General features: G+C 48.7%; 1 protein-coding gene across 1 annotated transcript; it reads right to left on the minus strand.

Annotated features, from left to right (window-relative positions):
- Positions 1–99: 99 nt before the first annotated feature.
- On the minus strand, positions 100–26066 carry pmpca (peptidase, mitochondrial processing subunit alpha). The gene is made up of 14 exons (XM_080212484.1): positions 25983–26066; positions 25563–25762; positions 20550–20629; positions 18533–18615; positions 13382–13476; positions 12074–12174; positions 10358–10541; positions 8923–9002; positions 8217–8309; positions 6418–6536; positions 2395–2485; positions 2204–2266; positions 1281–1425; positions 100–585 (listed from the first exon to the last, which is right to left on the minus strand). The coding sequence occupies exons 1-14, from the start codon at positions 26027–26029 to the stop codon at positions 416–418; spliced, it is 1551 nt and encodes a 516-aa protein (XP_080068610.1). The 5' UTR covers positions 26030–26066; the 3' UTR covers positions 100–415.
- Positions 26067–26071: the final 5 nt, after the last annotated feature.

A 26071-nucleotide genomic window follows, 5' to 3' on the forward strand; every position in this document is an offset into this window, starting at 1 on the left:
AAAATGGAACTGGCTGGGCACACACTGGCCAGGACACATCCCCAGGGCGGGGCGGGGAAGGTGAAGACTGAAAGAGAGGCGTTCAACAATTAGTACAATTAAAATTTATATAACCCCACACAGCAGACTGGTGCATTGACGCAGAACAATCTCAGTCCAGGAGCAGGTGAACTGTAGCAGCATCACTAAGTAAACACATCCAACCATTTCAAATCAGTCTCTTCTCTCCATGTTTTATATAAAAGTAAATCAGACTGTTTCAGTCCCCATTCCCCTCTCTCTCCCTCTTCAGTCCATTTTCACACAATTACATCTCTGTACAATACAAGCAGCTCACAGACAAATGGCTACAAAACACCAGGACCGTACGTGTAGCATTTCTGTTCTTCAGTCCGGGAAGGGGAGTGAGTACCGCTCATCGGAATAGCCTGTAGATCCGAGGCAGGCGGCCATCCTTGCTGCTCAGAGCCTGCTGGATGTGTTCGTACGTTGGTAAATCACTCAGGTCTCCGAGCGCTGCCACAGCTGGCTTGCTGCGTAACATTTTAGTCGTGACTCTCTTGATATCTTCTGCCGTTACCCCTCCTGGAAACACAACAGATCACTGTTAGCTACATGTGTTTGGTGGTGGTGGTGCGAGGGAGGGGGGTGTGTGTGTCAGAGGGAGGTTGAGTGCAGGAAGTGTCGGCATTTCTTCCAATTGGGATTGGAACTATGTTTAATCCAGTACAGCTGCCTCCTCAGTGTCTCAGGGGCTTAACTGGATCAAGTTAGGAAGGATGCCCAGGTCTTTGAGAGCGTGCAGAGGAGATTTACTAGAATGTTCCTGTGATGAGGGACAACAGTTAATGTGGAGAGATTGGAGAAGCTGAGAGAAGTCCTGAGAGGAGAGCGAGACGAGGGGAGATTTACTGGAGGTGTCCAAAATCATGAGGAGGTTGGATAGAGTAAATAAAGACACTGTTTCCAGTGGCAGGAGGGTGGGTAACCAGATTAAAAGTGACTCGCAAAAGAACCAAACGGGAAGCTGAGGCGAGTTGTTTCACCCAGTGAGTTGGGATTATCTAGGCTGCGCTGTCTGGACAGAAGGAGATTGAACAGGAACTTCCAATAAATGTTCATGGAGAATATTTCAGAGCTTCAAGGAGTGGGACTAATTGGGTAGTTCTTTTGAAAGGGGCTGAATGGCCTCCTGTGCTGTAAGCATGTGTTAGAGACAATAAAACACAATGATCATTCTGCATAGAGTCTAGTTACACAATAGCTCCTGTCTAACTCACCAATCATTGTGCAGAGTTCCTGCGGGAGTTTGCGAACTCCAGTTGCCAGCACCTGTCTTCCCACATCCTCAAATATCACTGGCCGAGACTCCAGGTTCATCATCAGCATCGACTTCAGCTGGGTCTTTGCTCGTTCCAGCTCCATCTGACAACAACATAGAACATAGAACGTGTGCCTCGATAACTATCTATAGCACCCATCCTCTCCATAACTCCCCATCAAACACTCTCAGGACAGGTACAGCACAGGGTTAGATACAGAGTAAAGCTCTCTCTACACTGTCCCCATCAAACACTCCCAGGGTTAGATACAGAGTAAAGCTCTCTCCAAAGTGTTCCATTAAACACTGAAATTAGCCTGAGTAAACGGTGTGATTGTAGACATGGTTTCAGTTTAAAGCCTCTTCAGAAAGATGGCATCTCCAACATGCAGCACTGGACTGTAGGGATTGTGTTGATGTTCCATGAGTGTGGCTTGAATCCATAGATGTGAGATTCTGTGGTAAGCCACTGACCAGGGCAGAGAAAAGGGCACCTGAATTTTTCCAGGCAATCATACTGTTCCTGGAGTGTTTTGCCATTTTCAGTCACACTGGTGGGATGGTAAGAAATCTCACAACACCTGGTTAAAATCCAACATGTTTATTTGGAATCATGAGCTTTTGAGGTGCTGCCCTTCCTCAACAGAGTGGAGAGAGGAATAAAGTCCTGACCTGGTGTTGTGAAACTTCTTACTGTGCCCACCCCAGTCCAACGCTGGCATCTCCACGTCATGGTTGCAATGGAAGGCAGGTATGGGGAGTTTATACAGCAGCCTCTACCCATCTGCCCAATTGGGTCTCTGTCTGCCCTCCCTGTCTGAATAAAGTTGTATAAAGTATTAATTCAATGATGCAATTTCCTTGCAAGATCCACACACTTACCTCTCCCACTGAACCAGTCATCAAAACAAATTCTCGAGTGATAATTTCCACCATCTCCCTGACCTGAAAAGTGAAATGGTAAATTGAGGTGAGCAGCTAAGCTGGAAATAACAGAGGGATTAACAGTTCTGCAGTGGGTGTAAATGGTGTAAACTGCAGTCAGCTTCTGGAATGGATAGAGGATTCAGTACCTGTCTAGGATCTGCACTGGCATGTATACAGAGCAGCCCAGTGTCCTCATAGCTGTGGTGATAGGCAGTGGCATTGTACATCCAGTGGTGTCTGAGGGAGAGAAAGAACCGTTCAGTGTGATGTTCATCATAATCTCCTGGACAAACTAGCCTATCAATGGATTGAAATTTGAATCATAGAATCCCTACAGTACAGGAGGTGGCCATTCAGCCCATCAAGTCTGCACCAACCATAATCCCACATAAGAACATAAGAAATAGGAGCAGGAGTAGGCCATCTAGCCCCTCGAGCCTGCCCCGCCATTCAATAAGATCATGGCTGATCTGTCGTGGCTCAGTTCCACCTTCCTGCCCTCTCCCCATAACCCTTAATCCCCTTGCCTATTAAAAACCTATCAACCCGCGTCTTAAATATATTTAGCGAGGCAGCCTCGACCACTTCAACGGGCAGAGAATTCCAGAGATTCACCACCCTTTGAGTGAAGAAGTTCCTCCTCAACTCCCCCCCTTTATCTTGAGGCTGTGCCCTCTAGACCTACTGTCCTTTCTGAGCGGGAAGAGCCTCTCCACCTCTATCCTATCCATCCCATTCATCATCTTATATGTCTCAATGAGATCTCCCCTCATTCTTCTAAACTCTAACGAGTACAAGCCTAGTTTATTCAGCCTCTCCTCATAGTTCAACCCCCTCAACTCTGGTATCAGCCTAGTAAACCTCCTCTGCACTCCCTCCAAGGCCAAAATATCCTTGCGTAAGTACGGCGACCAAAACTGCACATAGTACTCCAGCTGCGGCCTCACCAGTGCCCTGTACAGTTGCAGCAAGACCTCCTTACTTTTATATTCAATCCCCCTTGCTATGAAGGCCAGCATCCCATTTGCCTTCCTGACCACCTGCTGCACCTGCAGGCTGGGTTTTTGCGACTCATGCACAAGGACCCTGAGGTCCCTCTGCACCGTTGCATGCTGCAGTTTTTCGCTATGTAAGTAATAGTCCTTCCTACCATTATTCCTACCAAAGTGGACCACCTCACACTTGCCAACATTAAATTCCATTTGCCAGTTCCTGGCCCATTCGCCCAACCTATCTAGATCCTTCTGCAGACTTTCCACACCCTCCGCACAATTTGCCGTTCCACCAATCTTGGTGTTATCAGCAAATTTCGACACCATACACTCGGTTCCCTCCTCCAGATCATCTATATAAATGGTAAATAGCTGAGGCCCCAGCACCGACCCCTGGGGCACTCCACTAGTCACCAACCGCCAATCCGAATAGCACCCATTGACCCCCACTCTCTGCCTCCTATTTGACAGCCAATCCCCTATCCACGCTAACACCCTACCCCCAACTCCATGCCCCCTGACCTTCTGTAATAACCTCTTGTGCGGCACCTTATCAAATGCCTTCTGAGAATCAAGAAACACCACATCCACCGGCTCTCCTCTATCCACTGCCCTAGACACATCCTCATAGAACTCCAATAAATTCGTCAGACATGACTTCCCCTTAACGAAACCGTGCTGCGTTATGGGGATAGGGCCCACCAGGTCCCTATCCCCATAACCCCATGCTGGACCCCCCCAACACGAAGTAGCAATTTTAAACATGGCCAGTGCACCTGACCTGCACACCTTTGAACTGTGGAGGAAACCCACACAGACATAAGAACATAAGAAATAGGAGCAGGAGTAGGCCATCTAGCCCTTCGACCCTGCCCTGCCATTCAATAAGATCATGGCTGATCTGAAGTGGCTCAGTTCCACTTTCCCGCTTTCTCCCCATAACCCTCAATTCCCTTGTCTAACATAGGGTGAACGGACACAGGGTGAATGTGCAAACTCCACATTGACAGTGACCCAAAATGGGAATCGAACCCAGGTCCCTAGCGCCATAAGGCAGGAGTGATAACCACTATGCCGTAGTGCTGGAGTCTCTTTCTCTATTCAATTCCCAGTGTCAGCTGGGGTTAGATACAGGGTTCAGCATGCAGGGGTACAGAAGTCCTTCAGAATCAGGATTTTGTGGGCTCAAACCCCACTCCACAGTTTTGCCAGAATCCTGGCTGACTTGCCCAGTGCAGTACTGAGGGAAAGCTGCTCTGTTGGAGGTGCTGTCTTTAACATAAGAAATAGGAGCAGGAGTAGGCCATCTAGCCCTTCGAGCCTGCCCCGCCATTCAATAAGATCATGGCTGATCTGTTGCGGCTCAGTTCCACCTTCCCGCCCTCTCCCCATAACCCTTAATCCCCTCTCTTACCAAAAACCCATCAACCCGCGTCTTAAAAATATTTAGCGAGGCAGCCTCCACCACTTCAACGGGCAGAGAATTCCAGAGATTCACCACCCTTTGAGTGAAGAAGTTCCTCCTCAACTCCGTTCTAAACCGCCCCCCCTTTATCTTGAGGCTGTGCCCCCTAGTCCTACTGTCTTTTTTGAGCGGGAAGAGTCTCTCCACCTCTATCCTATCCATCCCATTCATCATCTTAAACGTCTCAATGAGATCTCCCCTCATTCTTCTAAACTCTAACGAGTACAAGCCCAGTTTATTCAGCCTCTCCTCATAGCTCAACCCCCTCAACTCCGGTATCAGCCTAGTAAACCTCCTCTGCACTCCCTCCAAGGCCAAAATATCTTTGCGCAGGTGCGGCGCCCAAAACTGCACACAGTACTCCAGCTGCGGCCTCACCAATGCCCTATACAGCTGCAGCAAGACCTCCCTACTTTTATATTCAATCCCCCTCGCTATGAAGGCCAGCATCCCATTCGCCTTCCTGACCACCTGCTGCACCTGCAAGCTGGGTTTTTGCGACTCATGCACAAGGACCCCGAGGTCCCTCTGCACCGTCGCCTGCTGCAGTTTTTCGCCCCGTAAGTAATAGTCCTTCCTACCATTCTTCCTACCAAAGTGGACCACCTCACACTTGCCAACATTAAATTCCATTTGCCATTTCTTGGCCCATTCGCCCAGCCTATCTAGATCCTTCTGCAGACTCTCCACACCCTCCGCACAATTTGCCGTTCCACCAATCTTGGTGTCATCAGCAAATTTTGACACCCTACACTCGGTTCCCTCCTCCAGATCATCTATATAAATGGTAAAAAGCTGAGGCCCCAGCACCGACCCCTGGGGCACTCCACTAGTCACCATCCGCCAATCCGAATAGCACCCGTTGACCCCACTCTCTGCCTCCTATTTGACAACCAATCCTCTATCCACACTAACACCCTACCCCCAACTCCATGTCCCTCGACCTTCTGCAATAACCTCTTGTGAGGTACTTTGTCAAATGCCTTCTGAAAATCTAGCAAGACCACATCCACCGGCTCTCCTCTATCCACCGCCCTAGACACATCCTCATAGAACTGCCCGAGATTCCACAGCCACCATTTCAAGGGGAGCAGGGGAGTTCTCCCTGGTGTCCTGGGGGATAATGTTTACTCTTCAAACAACAGAACAAAATTAGATGATCTGACCATTACCACATTACTGCTTGTGGGATCTTGCTGTGTAAATTGACTGCTCCATTTCCTACATTACAAAGTGATTACACTTTAGAACATCCTGAAGTGGTGAAAGGTGCATCAGAAACAGGAGCCTTTCTGTGCATTCAGCCCCAAACCCAGGTGCCAGTTCTGTGCCCCCCAGGGGGTGGGTAGCAGCTCCAGGTACCAGCTCCGTGCCCCCTTGGTGGTGGCAGGTGGGAGGAGGGCTGGGTACCAGCTCCATGCCACCAGGGGAGCATCTATCGGAGGGGAGGGGGAAGGATGACTTCACCTTTGCCTCTCCTCCCCTGGGATTGGGGCATTTCTGCAGTGGGGGAAACTCTCAGCACAGGAACCCACTCCATAAAGATGGGCCAAATCGCTGACGTCACTGGTCCTGCTCCAAATTCCATTACATCCCACACAAGCGACGCAGATCCACTCCCCTTCCCTGTCCCCGCAGGTGCCGAATTCACCTGCCCCCACCCCAGATGGAGCTCTGATACAGAGAGACAGAGCGCAGGCTGCTGGACCAACCTGTTCAGGACGTTGAGGTAGAGTCTGGTGAACATTCCCTTCCCTGGGCCCCCAGCTGAGAAAGAGCCTCCACCACCCATCATCATGTTCAACACAGCGAAGGGGATGAAGTCATCTTCCTGCAACCAAAACACAAAACTTCCAGTCACCCTCATCGATTACAGAACATAAACCCACACCTCCCACACAACACAGAGAAAGTTTTACTCTGTATCTAACCCCGTGCTGTACCTGTCCTGGGAGTGTTTGATGGGGGACAGTGTAGAGAGAGCTTTACCCTGTATCTAACCCAGTACTTTTTTTGAAAAAAAAACTTCTGGCTATTTGCATCAAGTGGTGTTGCTGGCTTGACCTAACTGCATTCAAAGCTGCCTTCTTGAACCAAGGAGTCTCAGGATCTCGACCAATTCCAAATGAGGATGGTGTGTGACTTGGAGGGGAACTATCAGGAGGTGGCATTCCTATGTATCTGCTGCCCTGGGTATTTATTTCTAGGTGGTCAGTGTTTGGTGTTGATGGAGCCTTGTTGAGTCGCAGTAGTGCAGACAGAGCCTGTAGATGGCACTCACTGCTGCCACTGTTCATCTGTGGTGGAGCGAGTAAATGTTTAAGGGAGTGAATAGGGTGCCAATCAAGCAGGGCTGCTTTGTCCTTGATGGGATTGAGCTTCTGGAGTGTTGTTGGAGCTGCACCCATCTAGGCAAGTGGAGAGTACTCCAAGACACTCCTGACCTGATGCTCAGGAATACATTGGGATACTCTCCACTTGTCTGATTGATGGTGAGCAGGCTTCGGGGAGTCAGGAGGTGAGTTACTGGCTGCAGGATCCACCACACTCTCAGTCAGTGAACTCCAAATCTCAACCACTTCCTGTGTAAAATACTTCCCTCCTCACATCTTCATTCCTTCTTTTGCCAGTTACCCTAACCCTCTACTTCTCATTCCTTCCGCCAATGAGAACAGTTGCTCTCTATTTACTCTGTAAGCCCTCTCATGATTTGGAACATCTCAATCAAATCCCCCCTCAGTCTTCTCTAAGGAAACCAGTCCCAATCTCTCTTTATAACTGAATAACTCTACATTACATCAGTAACCAACTGGTATTTGAATGACAGTCTCAGAGTTTCGTTATCCCTTTCACTGATCCCAGAGTTTTATTCCCTGAATTAAACAGAATTCCAATTCTGAGCTGCCTGCAGCAGTGTTCTGTATTCATTCTCTCTGGATTTTTAGTACACCATGCTCCCCAGTGCAATCAGTTATTGAAAGCAGTTAGTCATAGAGGTTTACAGCATGGAAACAGGCCCTTCGGCTTAACATCCCTGCCACCCTTTTTAAACCCCTAAGCTAGTCCCAATTGCCCGCGTTTGGCCCATATCCCTCGATACCCATCTTACCCACGTAACTGTCTAAATGCTTTTTAAAAGACAAAATTGTACCCACCTCTACTACCACCTCTGGCAGCTTGTTCCAGATATTGATCACCCTCTATGTGAGAAAATTGCCCCTCTGGACACTTTTGTATCTCTCCCCTCTCACCTTAAACCAATGCCTCTCGTTTTAGACTCCCCTACCTTAGAGAAAAGATATTGACTATCTAGCTGATCTGTGCCCCTCATTATTTTATAGACCTCTATAAGATCACCCCTCAGCCTCCTATGCTCCAAAGAAAAAAGTCTCAGTTTATCCAGCCTCTCCTTGTAACTCAAACCATCAAGTCTCAGTAGCATCCTGGTATACTTTTTTCTGCACTCTTTCTAGTTTAATAATATCCTTTCTAATAATAGGATGTTACTTACCAGGAAGGAGCAGCTTTCTAATCCAATCATGATGTGTGAGAGCTCCGGGATGGGAGTGGGTCCCAGACTAACGTCAGTCATGTCCTTCTCCACCTGGGAAATCAGAGACAGTGTTGCTCAGACCATCTCCCACGCTGCTCCCCCATCCACTAAAACAGGAGGCTAGATCATCGAGTCATCCACATGATCCTTGCAATATCCGCCAGGGGGCACAAAACCCACTTCTCTGGAAAACCCCTAGATCCATCTCCCCCCGCCCCTCCCACCCCACATCTCTCTTACCCCTCTAGCTCCAGATCCCCATCCCTTCACTCCCACTCACCCCCAGAGTAAAGTCATCTCCTCATTACTTCCCCTCAATCCCACCCAGCTGGCAGGGGAGGAGGATGATGAGGGGATAGCACAGGACAGATGGAGAGAGAAGCCTTGACATGTGTGGCTGGCCTCTGTCTCCACCTAGTGTCCAGTGTAGCAGCTGCAGACTTTACACAGGGGGATCTCCAGGGAACTATTTCCCCAGAGGAATTTTGCAAAAATATACAATCATAGAATAATCAAGCACAGCAAAGGGCCACTCGGCCCACTGTGTGTGTGCTGGCTCTCACCTGATGCCACTCCCACACCTTTGCCCCACAGCTCTGTATTTTTTTTCAGATGATTTAATTCCCCTGGGGGATTAAACCCTGCAGCGAGGGCAGTGTCTCACCTTCACGATTCCTCCGGTGTACTGGGCGACAGAGTGGTCCACATTTGTGGGCTTTCCTGACCCCCAAACTGGCGTGACCCCTGTGAGGCATTGAAGAGAGAGAGAGATTGATCAGTGTTACTAACCCAGCTCTTACCTAGATCCACAGATCCCACCCAGCCTGTCCCCTCTGCACAGTGCCAGCCAGGGCTCTGTGCACAGCAGTCATCTCCGGATTTGTCCATTGCAGTTTTAAGCCACATTTTAGATTCTTGACCCTACAATCCAGATCCCAACATCCTTAATACAATCCAAGGGAGTGCCACAGCATCGGAGAAAGGTGCTGAGGGAGTGCCGCGCTGCCACAGGGTCAGTGCTGAGGGAGTGCCACACTGTCAGAGGGTCAGTGCTGAGGGAGTGCCGCGCTGCCAGAAGGTCAATGCTGAGGGAGTGCCGCGCTGTTGGAGACACCTTCTTTCAGGAAAGATATTTAATTGTGCTTCTGTCGTCTGTTTGGGTCGGTTGTTTGAAGTGCAGCTGAACAGCAATAAAAGGGAGTTTATAGAAACTGGGATTAATAGACTCTCTGGTAGTATCTTACCCAGGTCCTGTGTCCTGCTCTATTCCCGTAACCCTGTATATTTACCATGGCTAATCCCCTTAACCTACACATCTTGGGACACTAAGGAGCAATTTAACATGGCCAATCCACCTAACCAGCACATCTTTCGGACTGCGGAAGGAAACCCACACAGACACAGAGAGAATGTGCAAACTGCACAGACAGTCACCCGAGGCTGGAATCGAACCCAGGTCCTGGCGCTGTGAGGCAGCCATGCTAACCACTGTGCCATTATACCAAAAGAGAAAATACTGGAAAATCTCTTAAGTTTGGCAACATCTGTAAGGAGAGAAAAGAGCTGATGGTTCAAGTCCAGATGACTTTTTGTCAAAGCTTTGATGCTGCCAGACCTGCTGAGATTTTCCAGCCTTTTCTCTTTTGGTTTCAGATTCCAGCATCTGTAGTAATTGGCTTTTATTTTTTATTTTGTGCTAGCATACCAGATTGTCATTCTTTGGGCACCATGAAGGGTTCTGATAGAATAAAACAGGTTTTTACTGACAAAAGGCATTGGGAGCTGGTTTAAAGTAATTAGCAAAAGAACCAAAGGAGAGATGTAGGGAAGTTTGTTACACGCAGGTTCTGACAATCTGGGACATGCTGCTTAAAAGCAGATAAAGTGAAACTTGCTAGGGTATTGGGAAACTCTTTCAAAGAGTTGATACAGTTGATGTGCCAAATGATCTTGTGCTGTGAATTCATACAAGTTGGTTTGCTTTGTGGGAATGACTGGCTTCTAGTGAACCTGCTTTATTCTGCAAGTTCGTTTTGTCCATTGATACACAAACAATGAAAGCAGTGATGTGTCGAACATGCCGTACTATTTCTGCATACCCAGAAGGTATTTCTTTGCGTGTTCCACCAGTTGGTCATGATCCACTCCGACTCCAGCCAGCACCAACCTGTCCGGAGTGTAGTAATTCCGCAGGAACGAGTGAAGCAATTTCTGATCAATCTTCTCCACGTTCTCAGCGGGACAGAATCTGGGCAGTCCCACAGTATTGTCCCGATAAGCTGCCTGGTGGGAGAGAGGAGAAAACTTTCACTCTGCGCCAACCCCACTCTGCACTCAGCTCTCTCACCCTCCTCTCCAACCCAGCCACACCTTAAATAAAAAAATACTTCCTCTTCATGAGGAGGAGGCTGGAATACAGAGATACCGAGTTATAGTTACCTCAGTTACACCAATATCTGGTTACTGGAGTAACTGCGTTCAGACACAGGAAGAATAGATTGGCTATGGAGGGGATCAGGTTACACAAACCGGGCTTGTCTTTCTCCAGTGTGATTAAAGATTAAAAGGTGATCTAATCGAGCAGTTTAAGATGATTAAAAGTTTCAACAAGGTCAATAAAGAGAAACTATTTCCTCTAGTGTCGAGAATCTAGAACAAGGGGGCAAGAGCCATCAAATTGGAAGCAAGCCATTGCAGTGACGTCAGGAGGAGCTTCTTCACACAGAGGACAATGGAAATGTACATTTGTACAATGGATTGATATGTGGGAATGACAAGCTTCATCCCTGTCTAATGTAAGCAGGTCAGTACATATGGGCAGCACGATGGCACAGTGGTTAGTGCTGCTACCTCACAGCACCAGGAACCCTGGTTCAATTCCCATCTTGGGTCACTGTCTGTGCAGAGTCTGCACATTCTCCCCGTGCCTGCATGGGTTTCCTCCAGGTGCTCCGGTTTCCTCCCACGGTCCGAAAGATGTGCTGGTTAGGTGCATCGGCCATGCTAAATTCTCCCTTAGTGTACCCGAACTGGCGGAGTGTGGAGACTAAGGGGATTCTCACAGTAATTTCATTGCAGTGTTAATGTAAGCCTACTTCTGACACCAATAAACTAAAAACATGGAATTCTCTATTCTCCCGGGGGGTGGAGGGCGGGGTGGTGTGCAGATCATTTGGCGAAGAGGATTAAGGGATAGGGAACCAAGGCGGGTGGATGGAACTAAGATACAAAATCAGCAATTATTCAATTCAATGGCACATTCGACACAAGGGACTGAATTGCCTCTGCTTCTCTCCTGAATCCTGCTGGGGTTCAATCCAACACGTGTCCCCCCCACTCCACCAAATGCCCATACCTACTATCGCACCGTCACTTCGCCTGACCCATGGTCAGAGGGTCCATCGTTTGAACGTGATGTTAAGGCCCTGTATGCTCTTGTGTAAATGTAAAGGATTCCAGGGCCATTATTTTGAATGGAGAGTTCTCCCCTGCCCAATATTTATCCCACAACCAACAGGAGTTAAAAACAAAATCATCTGGTCATGATCACATGACTATTGGTGGGATCTTCCTGTGCCTGAATCGCTGTCCTGTTTTTGACAATGACTGACCTTCAAAAGCCACTTCACCATGAGCACTTTGGGACATTGGGAGAATGTGAAAGGCGCTACAGAAATGCAACTATTCCCTTCTTTCTTTCATTCCCCACTCCCTGGGATCAGGAGAGGGACCTGGATATTTCGAGTTTCATTTTGTCTCAGGGGATCTCAGATTATAAACTTTTGACCTGTGGTACATTTGCAAAGTAACATTACCGCGTGTATCATCTCAGTCAGCAGCGGCTCAGGGTCTGGTCTCATCTGGAGGTCCTCCAATTCGAAGCGGACAGACAGACGGGTCAACTCCACCTCATCATCTGAGGGCAAGAACAGATTGATAAAAGACACCAGCTGTGTGAGTGTCGCAGACAACAACTGTCCAGCCCAGGCAAATCCCACACAGCAGGCCATGGTCACAGCACACTGTCCCTGTCCGCCGGACCTCACCTCCGATAGCTCCAGCGGGCCAGCCTAGCTAGGGTATGGATTGTAAATCTGTCAATCACAGGAGGGAGGTGGGCTGGGAAAGGGGTGTGGGAATCACAGTGCAGAGGGGCAAAACTAACACTGGGCAAGGGAGTTTGGGGTGAAACAGGGATGAGAATTTGGAGATGGCCATTCAGCCCGTGGGCCTGTTCTACTGTTGAACTGATGCTAATTAAAGAGGCTGCTCTTTATGTGGGAGTTAAATCACACGGTTTTTTGGGTGCCGCATTTACCCAGTGTCTGTGTGTGTACGCTGTGAAAATAAGGATTAGCAATCAAGATTACTGAATGATTTTACCTCCCCTAACTCACGCCCAATAAGAAGTCACCTCTGACATTCGCAAGTTACCCTTTAGGCAGAGGGCAGCACTCTCACCGAGTCAGGAGCTCCTGGGTTCAAGTCCCACTTCAGAACCGTGGGACCATAATCCAGATTCATACATACAGCACAGTCCCGAGCGCGCGCCGCCAGAGGGTCAGCCCCGAGCGCGCGCCGCGCCGCCAGAGGGTCAGCCCCGAGCGCGCGCCGCGCCGCCAGAGGGTCAGCCCCGAGCGCGCGCCGCGCTGCCAGAGGGTCAGCCCCGAGCGCGCGCCGCGCCGCCAGAGGGTCAGCCCCGAGCGCGCGCCGCGCCGCCAGAGGGTCAGCCCTGAGCGCGCGCCGCGAGAGGGTCAGCCCCGAGCGCGCCGCACCGCCAGAGGGTCAGCCCCGAGCGCGCTGCGCCGCCAGAGGGTCAGCCCCGAGCGTGCGCCGCGCCGCCAGAGGGTCAGTCCTGAGCGCGCTGCGCTGCCAGAGGGTCAGCCCCGAGCGCGCGCCGCCAGAGGGTCAGTCCTGAGCGCGCTGCGCTGCCAGAGGGTCAGCCCCGAGCGCGCGCTGCCAGAGGGTCAGTCCTGAGGGAGCGCGGGGTCTGGATGACAGACACCAAACGTTGGCTCTATTCTCTTTCCACAGACACTGTCAGACCTGCTGAGATTTTCCAGCATTTTGTGCTTTTGTTTCGGATTGCAGCACCTGCAGTATTTTGCTTTTCTTTCCGGTACCTGTTAACCTCGGCTGAAGCACCACGTCGGCGAGGAGACTGACCATCGTCTCCAGACCCTTCACCTCCGCAGAGACTGCAAACATGGTAGTGTCTCTGAAATAGGATTGCAAACAACCATTTATCCCAATGATCATTATCAAACTTGTCCTGAAACTGCTGAAAATATATTTATTAGTATCACGAGTAGGTTCACATTAACACTGCAATGAAATTCCTGGGAAAATCCCCTAGTCACCACATGTCTGTTTGGGTACACTGAGGGAGAATTTAGCACGGCCAATACACCTGAACCAACACGTCTTTCAGACTGTAGGAGGAAACCCACACAGACACGGGGAGAATGTGCAGATTCCACACAGACAGTGACCCATGCTGGGGATCGAACCCGAGTCCCTGGCGTTGAGACTAAGCACTGTGTCACCGTGTATCACAATATTGGATTTTACGATCAGACAGCAACATCCTGGGAGAGAGGCCAGTTTGTCCCCAGTCTCATCCATTGGAATCTTTAGGAGGATTTTCTTCCCTCTCCCCCCACCCCCACCATGAGAAGCACTCCCGATCTCCCATCCACTCCGAGTGCTGCCTCCTGATCAATCTCCCCACCTCTGAGAAAACAATAAGGGCTGGGGTGTGGTAATTGAAAGAGGCTCAAACCCCCTTCAGCTGCACCCTCAGATGAAGGAGAATGACTCTGAATCAGGTGACTATTGAGCCCGGAGTACAGGACAACACATTCCGATTCATCTCCTTACTGATCCAGTCAATGAGATATACAGACTGGCGTAGATAGAATATGGGAGAGTGTTACAAAAACAGGAAGGGCAGAAGACAGACAAGGAGAGGGAGAAATAGAATCAGACAGTGCAGAAAGAGGCCATTCGGCCCATCAAGTCTGCACCAACCATAATCCCACCCGGCCTTATCCCCATATCCCTATGTATTTACCTACTAATCCGTCTAACCGATGCATCCCAGGACACTAAAGGGCAATTTAGAAGGGCCAATCAACCTAGCCCGCGTATCTTTGGACTGTGGGAGGAAACCCATGCAGACACAGGGAGAATGTGCAAACTCCACACAGACAGTGAGCCGAGCCAGGATTCGAACCCAGCTGCCTGGAGCCATGAAGCACTGTGCTACCGTGCCACCCCACTCATCTAATTATTGTCCTGACTAGTCAAGGATAATCATAACCACTCCATAGATATTCAGTATCTCAGCCAAGTTCATATTACAAAGATGTGTTGAGGGACAGGTAGTATTGAGGAAGCAGGAGGGCTGCAGAAGGACTTGGACAGGTTAGGAGAGTGGGTAGAGAAGTGGCAGATGGAATACAATGTGGAAAAGTGTGAGGTTATGCACTTTGGAAAGAGGAATGGAGACATAGACTATTTTCTAAATGGGGAAATGCTTAGGAAATCAGAAACACAAAGGGATTTGGAGAGTCCTTATTCAAGATTCTCTTAAGCTTAATGTGCAGGTTCAGTCAGCAGTTAGGAAGGCAAATGCAATGTTAGCATTTATGTTGAGAGGGGTAGAATACAAGAGCAGGGATATACTTCTGAGGCTGTATAAGGCTCTGGTCAGACCCCATTTGGAGTATTGTGAGCAGTTTTGGGCCCCATATCTAAGGAAGGATGTGCTGGCCTTGGAAAGGGTCCAGAGGACGTTCACAAGAATGATCCCTAGAATGAAGAGCTTGTTGTATGAGGAGTGGTTGAGGACACTTGGTCTGTGCTGGTTGGAGTTTAGAAGGATGAGGGGGGATTTTATTGAAACTTACAGGATACCGCGAGGCCCGGATAGAGTGGGCATGGAGAGGATGTTTCCACTAGTTGGAAAAACTACAACCAGAGGGCACAACCTCAGGCTAAAGGGGTGATCCTTTAAAACAGAGATGACGAGGAATTTCTTCAGCCAGAGAGTGATGAATCTGTGGAACTCTTTGCCACAGAGGGCTGTGAAGGCCAGGTCATTGAGTGTCTTTAAGACAGAGATAAATAGCTTCTTAATTAATAAGAGAAGGCAAGAGAATGGGGATGAGATTCCGGGGAAGTGCCGGAAGATTGGAAAACGGCTAATGTTACGCCGTTGTTTAAGAAGGGTGCCAGGCAAAAGGCGGGGAATTATAGGCCGGTTAGTTTAACGTCTGTGGTAGGTAAAATGTTAGAATCCGTCATTAAGGAGGAAATTGCGAGGCATCTTGAAGGGAATTGCTTGATAGGGCGGACGCAACACGGTTTCATTAAAGGGAAGTCGTGTCTGACAAATTTACTGGAGTTCTATGAGGATGTGTCTAGGGCAGTGGATAGAGGAGAGCCGGTGGATGTGGTCTTTCTGGATTTTCAGAAGGCGTTTGACAAGGTACCTCACAAGAGGTTATTGCAGAAGGTCAGGGGACATGGAGTTGGGGGTAGGGTGTTAGCGTGGATAGAGGATTGGTTGTCAAATAGGAGGCAGAGAGTGGGGGTCAATGGGTGCTATTCGGATTGGCGGTTGGTGACTAGTGGGGTGCCCCAGGGGTCGGTGCTGGGGCCTCAGCTATTTACCATTTATATAGATGATCTGGAGGAGGGAACCGAGTGCAGGGTGTCGAAATTTGCTGATGACACCAAGATTGGGGGAAAGGCAAATTGTGCGGAGGGTGTGGAGAGTCTGCAGAAGGATCTAGATAGGCTGGGCGAATGGGCCAGGAAATGGCAAATGGAATTTAATGTTGGCAAGTGTGAGGTGGTCCACTTTGGTAGGAAGAATGGTAGGAAGGACTATTACTTACGTGGCGAAAAACTGCAGCAGGCGACGGTGCAGAGGGACCTCGGGGTCCTTGTGCATGAGTTGCAAAAACCCAGCTTGCAGGTGCAGCAGGTGGTCAGGAAGGCGAATGGGATGCTGGCCTTCATAGCGAGGGGGATTGAATATAAAAGTAGGGAGGTCTTGCTGCAGCTGTATGGGGCATTGGTGAGGCCGCAGCTGGAGTACTGTGTGCAGTTTTGGGCGCCGCACCTGCGCAAGGATATTTTGGCCCTGGAGGGAGTGCAGAGGAGGTTTACTAGGCTGATACCGGAGTTGAGGGGATTGAGCTATGAGGAGAGGCTGAATAAACTAGGCTTGTACTCGTTAGAGTTTAGAAGAATGAGGGGAGATCTCATTGAGACGTATAAGATGATGAATGGGATGGATAGGATAGAGGTGGAGAGACTCTTCCCGCTCAAAAAAGACAGTAGGACTAGGGGGCACAGCCTCAAGATAAAGGGGAGGCGGTTTAGAACGGAGTTGAGGAGGAACTTCTTCACTCAAAGGGTGGTGAATCTCTGGAATTCTCTGCCCGTTGAAGTGGTGGAGGCTGCCTCGCTAAATATTTTTAAGAAGCGGGTTGATGGGTTCTTGATAAGAGAGGGGATTAAGGGTTATGGGGAGAGGGCGGGAAAGTGGAACTGAGCCACAACAGATCAGCCATGATCTTATTGAATGGCGGGGCAGGCTCGAAGGGCTAGATGGCCTACTCCTGCTCCTATTTCTTATGTTCTTATGAGAAAAACATCAGCCATGATTGAATGGCGGGGCAGAGTCAATGGGCCGAGTGGCCTAACTCTGCTCCTATGTTTTATGGTCTTAATACACCTGAGAGTTTCTAACAGTCAGGAATGACTGAAGGGGCTGGGGGTCTTTCAGAAAAATAGAGAAGGCTGAGGGGTGATCAAATAGAGATGTTCAACATTATGGAGGGGTTTAATAGGGTAGATACAGAGAAGATACTTCCACTTATGGACAGACCAAAACTAGGAGACATCAACGTGAAATAAATCCAATGGGGAACGCAGGAGAAACTTCTTTACCCAGAGAGTGGGGAGAATGTGGGATTCACTCCCACAGTAGTGGCTGGGGTGAACAGTATCGATACAGTCAAGAGAAAGCTGGATTAACACACAATAGGAAAACAGAAGGATAGGGTGATTGGGTCAGATGATGTAGGGCAGGAGGAAGCTGGTGGGGCAGATGGGCTGAATGGCATGTTTCTGGGCTGTAAGTACTTTGTGATGTGACCGTGGCGATGACAGAGCATCTAATCTCAATAGCCACATGTGCATGCTTTCCTGGAGAGAGATGGTGAGACAGCCAGTGAGTTGGCTAAATTCCACTCTCCTCCATACACATTCCCCATCACCAGATATCTACTTCTAAGGCAGTCCCTGGGAACTGAGCATGACTGGTCTCCACTCTGGTTTAATGGGTTCCAAGAGGTCAGATAAGCCCAATGTGTGCTTTGCAGACTCTGCTACAGGTGGGACAGTAGGTAGTAGTCCTTCCAATGCCTTGACCTTTGCTCATTCCTGATGAAGTCTCTCAATGTATTTGGTGCCTTCCCGAATGAACCTTCTCCAACCCAAGTCCCTCTGCCACCCTGAAGCCAGCCTAGGATGGCACCTGGGACAAACGCTCTCTGTAAATGGCACATACACACAGCTAAGCAGTAACTCAGGGCAGCGGGAATTTGGGGAGGAAATTGATGCGAGTTAGCACAGGTACAGCAGGAGTTTGGGGAGAAGTTGGAATCATAGAAACCCTACAATGCAGAAAGAGGCCATTTGGCCCATCAAGTCTGCACCGACCACAATCCCACCTAAGCCCTACCCCCATATCCCTACATATTTACCCAATGATCCCTCTAACCTACACATTTCAGGACACCAAGGGGCTATTTTAGCATGGCCAACCAACCTAACCCGCACATCTTTGGAATGTGGGAGGAAACCGGAACACCTGGAGAACGTTTGGGGGGGTAAGTTGATGTGCGTTAGCACAGGGACAGCGGGAGTTTGGGGAGAAGTTGATCAGAGTTAGCACAGGGACCAGTGCGAGTTTGGAGGAATTTGATCTAGACCATGCCAGCCATTCCATTTCTAATAGCACACATGTGAAATGCGAAAATGTGAACAGCTTACACACAGTGAGAAGAATTTAACAGGGACGATCTGGCACTGTCACAGTTCATGTGGCCCCAATGCCACTGGGGAACCCCTGTTCAACCTAGACCTACAATTGTTTGAAAATGGCCACCTCGGCACGCAGCCTGTCTGAAGCTCAGATACCGGAGGAGCAATCGACAGGGTGTTGGAGCAGAGCTGCCTGTTCCTGGCACAGTTACCTGGAAGACTGACAGTCACAGATCCCTCCATGTTTCTCCAGCGTCAACAAGATTTCATCCTTGGAACCAAACTGTGCGGTGGACTGGTGACAAAAACACACTGCCAGTTAGCACAAAGCTGCCATCTCAACCTTGACATTAAACACAAGCTGACCAACTAACTACACCTTCCAAAGTGCTCAATGCCATCAATAATCCCGAACATAGAGCAACAGGAGAAATTGCTGGAACTAAGTGTGCAGGTACAGCAGGCAGTAAAGGCAGCAAATGGTACACTGGCCTTCACAGCGGGAGGATTTGAGTAGAGGGATTGGAGTGTTTTGCTGCAATTGTATAGGGTGCTGGTGAGGCCACACCTGGAGTATTGGGTACAGTTTTGGTCTCCTTATCTGAGGAAGGATGTCCTTGCTGTAGAGGGAATACAGTGAAGGTTTATCAGACTGATTCCTGGGATGGCAGGTCTATCATATGAGGAGAGACCAAGTCCGTTAGGATTATATTCACTGGAGTTTAGCAAATTGAGAGGGGATCTGAGATACTTACACAATTCTAACAGGGTTAGACAGGGTAGATTCAGAAAGAACATTCCCAATGGTGAGGGAGTCCAGAACTAGGGGTCATTCAAAAGTTTGAGGTCACGTATCAACTGACTCAAGAACAGCTTCTTCTCTGCTGCCATCAGACTTTTGAATGGATTAAGTTGGTCTTTTTCTACAGCCTAGCTATGATTGTAACACTGCATTCTGCACTCTCTCCTTCCCTATGAATGGTATGCTTTGTCTGTATAGCACACAAGAAACAATACTTTTCACTGTATACTAAATACACATGACAACAATAAATTAAATCATAGTTTGAGAATAAGGGATAAATCTTTTAGAACTGATGCAAGGAGAAATTTCTTCACCCAGGAGGTGAATGTGTGGAATTCACTCCCGCAGAAAGTAGTTGAGGCCAAAACGTCTGATTTCAAGAAAAAGTTAGATATAGCTCTTGGGGCTAAAGAGATCAAAGAATATGAGGGGATCAGAATATTGAATTCGACGATCAGCCATGATTGAAATGAATGGTGGAGAAGGCTCGAAGGGCCGAATGGCCTACTCCTGCTTCTAGTTTCTAGACAAGCAGTGAACGAGCTCCGATCAGAGGGACAGGAAACGACTTATTAACGACAATGCCTCCTGCTGGGATTAGGTTCAAACAAACTACCCCAGGAAGGTCCACGATTGAACCACTGTCACCGTGGCAACAGTTTTAATATCACTGGTTGGAGGCCTCAGGGTGTGCAGAGAAAACCAGTCAGCATTCACACCCCAGCCGTTATCCAGTATGAAGAAGGTTGTTTAAATGATTGACAGGTGATCTCATTGAAACGTGGAAATTTCTCACAGCTCAATACAGCGTTGATGGCTGGAGTCTTGAGAATATGACTCACACTCTGAGAATAAGGGGCAGACATTTGTGAACTTTTGGAATTCTCTACCTCAGGGAGCTGTGGACACTCAGATTCCTCCGCTCTAAGGGATATGGGGATAACGCGGGAGAATGGCATTGAGGTGGGAGATCAACCATGATCTTATTGAATTGCGGAGCAGATTCAAAGGGCTGAATGGCCTGCTCCTAATTCATACGTAACAGCAAAACGCCTGCGTGTGTAGAACATCTGGGCCAAGCTAACAGTCCAGCGTGGAGAATAGTCAAAGGAGGCCATTCAGCCCATCATGACTTTGAACTGTCCCATTACCCCACTCTTTCCCCAGTCCTGTAAATTCCCTTTAGAAATTCAGAACTGAATCTGATTCTCTCACCCTTTCAGGCAGCACCTTCCAGATCACAATAACAACTGTCTTCAGAAACAAAATTCTCACCTTCCCTCTGCTTCTTTTATTAACTATCTTCACTCGGACGAGAGGCTGAATGTTAATCTCAATCTGGATGGATTATTTTATAACTCTGAACTCGTGAGCCTGTACTTTACAATTCTGGGTAAAAATTGGAAAGAGATTTAGTTACTTACAGAAAATGCCAACTTTTCTAGAAAGTGGGAGATCCCGCTCAGATATTTCACCTCGTGTCTCGATCCAGCATTTGCTAAAACTGAAGGATATGATTGTATTAATGAGAGACTCAGAGGCAATATCCCACAATGTGAAAATAAGAAAGCCCCAAGACCCCAGAGAGACGGTCAGTGTCACCAGCAGAGCTGGGGGAATTACAAGGCAGAGACCGTGCTAGAACGGAGGAAGAATTTTGAGAGGGGGATCCCAGAAGAGAACTGATGCAGGTGCAGTCTCTGGATTTACTGCTGGGACTGGGATGGAGAGGACGAAAGGGACAGAGAATGAAATCAGAATTGGAGATGGAGTATAAACAGTGAAATAAGGAACAATGAAACCAAACTGGACATGCTCATTCCCCTCAGACACACTGAACACCATCATTAAGCGACTATCACATCACACAGCTCCACAGCAACACAGTGGTAATGGCCTGAATAAATGCAAATGAAACCAACATGAGGACCCACTCAATGTGTTAATCGCGACAACAGCACAGAAAGCATCCAACTAAACACAGCACTGTAGTCTTAATAATGTTGAGGGGAAGACACAGTGTTCAAGTTAGCAGTTTGTAACTGGATCTGTTTCTGACTGGGACAGAGACCATCGTGCACAAAACATGGGTGCGGCACTGAATACATCACTCCCCAAAGCCTCTCTACCATATACAAAGTACAAGTCAGAAGTCACAGAATCCTACAGTGCAGAAGGAGGCCATTCAGCCTATCAAGTCTGCACCAACCACAATTACACCTAGGCCCTATCCCCATAACCCCATGCATTTACCCTAGCTAGTCCCCCTGACACTAAGGAGAAATTTAGCATGGCCAATCCACCTAACCTGCTCATCTTTGGAGTGTGTGAGGAAACTGGAGGAAAGCCATGCAGACACAGGGAGAACGTGCAAACTCCATGCAGACAGCGACCCAAGCCGAGAATCGAAACCGGGTCCCTGGAACTGTAAGGCAGCAGTGCTAACACTGTGCCCGAGTGTGATGGAATACTCCCCAATTGCCTGGATGGGTGCAGCTCCAATAACATTCAAGAAGCTCAACACCATGGATGCTGTGATTTGATGGTTTGAGTATAAAGGGGAGGCTGGATAGACTGGGCCAAACGCAGGCAATTGGGATTAGCTTAGTGGTTAAAAAGAGGGGCAGCATGGACAAGTTGTGCTGAAGGGCCTGTTTCCATGCTGTAATCCTCTATAATCATCCAGGACAAAGTTTCTGGCTTGATGGGCACACCATCCACCTCCTTAAGCATTCACTCTCTCCACCACTGACAAGATGCAGCACAGAAGCAATTCACCAAAACTCCTGAAACAACAACTTGCAAACCCACAACTTCTATCTAGAAGGACATAGGCAGCAGATACATGGAACAACACAAGCTACAATTTCCCCTCTAAGCTGCACATCATCCTGACTTAGAACTATATCACCGTTCCTTCACTTGGTCAAAAGGTCTCCCTAACAGCACTGTGGATGTACCTACACTACATGGACTGCAATTCAAGAAAGCAGCTCACCATCACCTTCTCAAAGGGCAAAAACCACTGGCCTTACCAGCAACAAATCAAATCAATTCAGAGAGAATGAATCACTCCTCAAACACAGCAGCTATTTTGCATATGATGATGTTCTGTAACTTGAAGCCAATTGCTCTTCACAGCCAGAAGATCACAAAACGTAGCAGAAATAAACCATCAGCCTTTCAATTTGCTCCACAATTCAATTAGATCTTGATTAATCTGATACGAGAATCCTCAGCTCCATTTTCCCACCTTATCCCCATAATCCTGGATTCTTTTACTAATTAAGGATCTGTCTCAGCCTCGAACTTTCTTAATGCCCCAGCCTCAGTGATAAAGAGTTCCACAGATGCACTACCCTCAGAAGATATTCCTTCTCAACAGCTCTGGTGTTCAATAGATGAACCCCTTACTCTGAGATTGTCCTCTAGACCCAGACTCTCCTACCAGGGGAAACAACCTCTCAGCATCGATCCTATCCTGGACAATGCTTGAATCTTGAATGCTTGAAAAATGCTTGAATCCGTCAAAGAAGAAATAGCGAGGCACCTAGAAACGAATGGCTTGATAGAGCAGATGCAGCACGGATTTGTTAAGGGGAAGTCGTGTTTAACAAATTTATTGGATTTCTATGAGGATGTGACGAGTGCGGTAGACAGAGGGGAACCGGTGGATGTGGTGTTTCTCGATTTTCAAAAGGCATTTGATAAGGTGCCACACAAAAGGTTGCTTCAGAAGGTTAGGGGGCATGGAGTTGGGGATAAGGTGTTAGCGTGGATAGAGGATTGGTTGTCTAATAGGAGGCAGAGATTTGGTATCAATGGGTGCTATTCCGATTGGCAGTTGGTGACTAGTGGAGTGCCACAGGGATCAGTGCTGGGGCCTCAGCTATTTACCATTTATATAGATGATCTGGAGGAGGGGGCTGAGTGTAGGGTGTCGAAATTTGCTGATGCCACGAAGATGAGTGGAAAAGCAAATTATGCGGAGGGTGTGGAAAGTCTGCAGAGGGATCTAGATAGGCTGAGCGAGTGGGCGAGGACCTGGCAGATGGAGTACAATGTTAGCAAGTGTGAGGTTATCCACTTTGGCAGGAATAATAGTAGGAGGGATTACTATTTAAAGGGCGAAAAGCTGCAGCATGCTACGGTGCAGAGGGACCTGGGGGTCCTTGTGCATGAGTTGCAAAAACCCAGTCTGCAGGTGCAGCAGGTGATCAAGAAGGTGAATGGAATGCTGGCCTTTATAGCGAGGGGTACAGATTATAAAAGCAGGGAGGTCTTGCTGCAACTGTACAGGGCACTGGTGAGGCCGCAGCTGGAGTAGTGTGTGTAGTTTTGGTCACCGCACTTGCGCAAGGATATTTTGGCCTTGGAGGGAGTGCAGGGGAGGTTCACTAGGCTGATACCAGAGATGAGGGGGTTGGACTGTGAAGAGAGACTGAATAGACTGGGTCTGTACTCGTTGGAGTTTAGAAGGATGAGGGGGGATCTTATAGAGATGTATAAGATAATGAAAGGGATGGATAGGGTAGAGGTAGAGAGATTCTTCCTGCTCAGAAAGGACAGCAGGACTGGAGGGCACAGCCTCAAGATAAGGGGGGGACAGTTTAGAACAGAGATGAGGAGGAACTTCTTCACTCAAAGGGTGGTGAATCTCTGGAATTCTCTGCCTGTTGAAGTGGTGGAGGCTACCTCGCTAAATATATTTAAGTCACGGGTAGATAGGTTTTTGACAGACAAGGGAATTAAGGGTTATGGGGAGAAAGCGGGAAAGTGGAACTGATCCACTTCAGATCAGCCATGATCTTATTGAATGGCGGGGCAGGCTCGAAGGGTTAGATGGCCTACGCCTGCTCCTATTTCTTATGTTCTTACAATCTGCTATGTCTCAATACGCCTCTCATTCTTCTAAACTCCAATGAGCACAGGCCCATCCTATTTAACCTCTCCTCAAAAGAAAATCATTCTGTACTGGGGATCAACCGAGTGAATCTTCTCTAAACTGCCCCAAAGCCAGGAGACCTTTTCTTAGATAACAGAACCAACAGTGCTCCCAGTATTGTAGATGCTCATTGACTGAACTTTAACCATTTCTCTCTCCAGAGGCTGTCTGAGTGCTGAGTGTAAGAAGTCTCACAACGCCAGGTTAAAGTCCAACAGGTTTATTTGGTAGCAAAATCTTCTGTGATCTGGCATATCTTGCAGAGGTTGCTGTGGCAGGATTGTGTATTGTCGTGATCACTGTTCTCCTAAAGGCTGGGTAATTTGCTGTGGACAATGGTTTTTTTTTGGTAATTTTCAGAGTGCTGCTCCTTCATCAGGTGAGTGGGATTTCAGTTCACAAACAGGGCGTATAAAGACACAAACTCAACTTACAAAATAATGGTTGGACTGTGAGTCTTTACCGGTAATCAAGTCTTAAAGGTACAGACAATGTGAGTGGAGAGAGAGTTAAGCACAGGTTAAAGAGATGTGTATTGTCTCCAGACAGGACAGTCAGTGAGATTTTGCAAGCCCAGACAAGTCATGGGGGTTACAGATAGTGTGACATAAACCCAAGATCCTGGTTAAGGCCGTCCTCATGTGTGCAGAACTTGGCTATCAGTCTCTGCTCAGCGACTCTGCACTGTCATGTGTCGTGAAGGCCACCTTGGAGAACGCTTACCCAAAGATCAGAGGCTGAATGCCTGTAATTGCTGAAGTGTTCCCCGACAGGAAGAGAACAGTCTTGCCTGGTGATTGTAAAGCGATGTTCATTTATCCATTGTCGTAGTATCTGCATGATCTCCCCAATGTACCATGCCTCGGACATCCTTCCCTGTAGCGTATCAAGTAGACAACGTTGGCCGAGTTGCAAGAGTATGTACCGTGTACCCGGCAGAGTTGCTGAGCAGAAACTAATAGCCAAGTTCCGCACACGAGGGTGGCTTCAATCGGGATCTTGGTTCATGTCACACTATCAATAACCCCCACGACTTGTCTGGGCTTGCAAAATCTCACTAACTGTCCTGGCTTGAGACAAAACAGATCTCTTTAACATGTGCTTAACCCTCTCTCCACTCACATTGTCAGTACCTTTAAGACTTGATTACCTGTAAAGACTTGCATTTCAACCATTATCTTGTAAATTGAGTTTGTGTCTTTATATGCTCTGCTTGTGAACGGAACTCCCACTTACCTCATGAAGGGGCAGCGCTTCAAAAGCTAGTGGGTTTTGCTACTGAATAAACCTGTTGGACTCTAACCTGGTGTTGTGAGACCTCTTACTGTGTTTACCCCAGTCCAATGCCGGCATCTCCACATCACTGCTGAGTGTTTGCAGAGTTTCAGATTTGTGGGTTTTGTTGCTGAGGTATTGACCTCTGCTCCCCCACACTGACCTTTGCCCTCTGCTCCCCCACACTGACCTTTGCCCTCTGCTCCCCCACACTGACCTCCCACTGTGCAGAATTGGCCGAATTTGTCTTGAGAGGCCACCCGCAGCCCGTTCTCCAGCACCGAGATGCGGGTCTCGTACTTGTCCTGCCCGCTGGCCTTGGCGAAGACTGGTTTAGGAAGGTTGGGAAGCGGGGAGGAGAGCGGCACGGTAGGGTAACCGGAGCTGCTGAAGGGCCTGGAGCCGCTGAGGCCGCACCTGAAACAGAGACACAGAGAGAGTTAACGGCCCCCGGGCGGGTCCCCAGTATCTCCCCTGAGTCCAGGCCCCGCCGCTGGGGTCTCGGGCTCCCTCCCCGCCGGGGTCTCTGCCCCCGGCCCCGTCTCCCCCGGCGGCCTCTCGGACCCTGTCCCCTGGTTCCCCCGGCGGCCTCTCGGACTCTGTTCCCCGATTCCCCCGCCGGCCTCTCGGGCGGTACCTGCCGATCTGGCTCCACCGCCTGAACCTCGCCGCGCGCGCCGCCATCTTAGTCCCGGGACTACTTCCGGTCCCCGCTCGAAAATTCGC

This window comes from Carcharhinus amblyrhynchos, chromosome 25, assembly GCF_965287045.1.
Source record: "Carcharhinus amblyrhynchos chromosome 25, sCarAmb.v2.hapA, whole genome shotgun sequence".
NCBI lineage: Eukaryota > Metazoa > Chordata > Chondrichthyes > Carcharhiniformes > Carcharhinidae > Carcharhinus > Carcharhinus amblyrhynchos.

Coding starts and splice junctions, on each gene's coding strand:
- pmpca (XM_080212484.1), bottom strand. CDS start 26,029: ATGGCGGCGCGCGCGGCGAGGTTCAGGCGGTGGAGCCAGATCGGCAG. Junction 13,477..18,532: donor TGTGACTGTCAGTCTTCCAG/GTAACTGTGCCA, acceptor ATCCTATTTCAG/AGACACTACCATGTTTGCAG. Junction 8,310..8,922: donor ACACCGGAGGAATCGTGAAG/GTGAGACACTGC, acceptor CTGATTTCCCAG/GTGGAGAAGGACATGACTGA.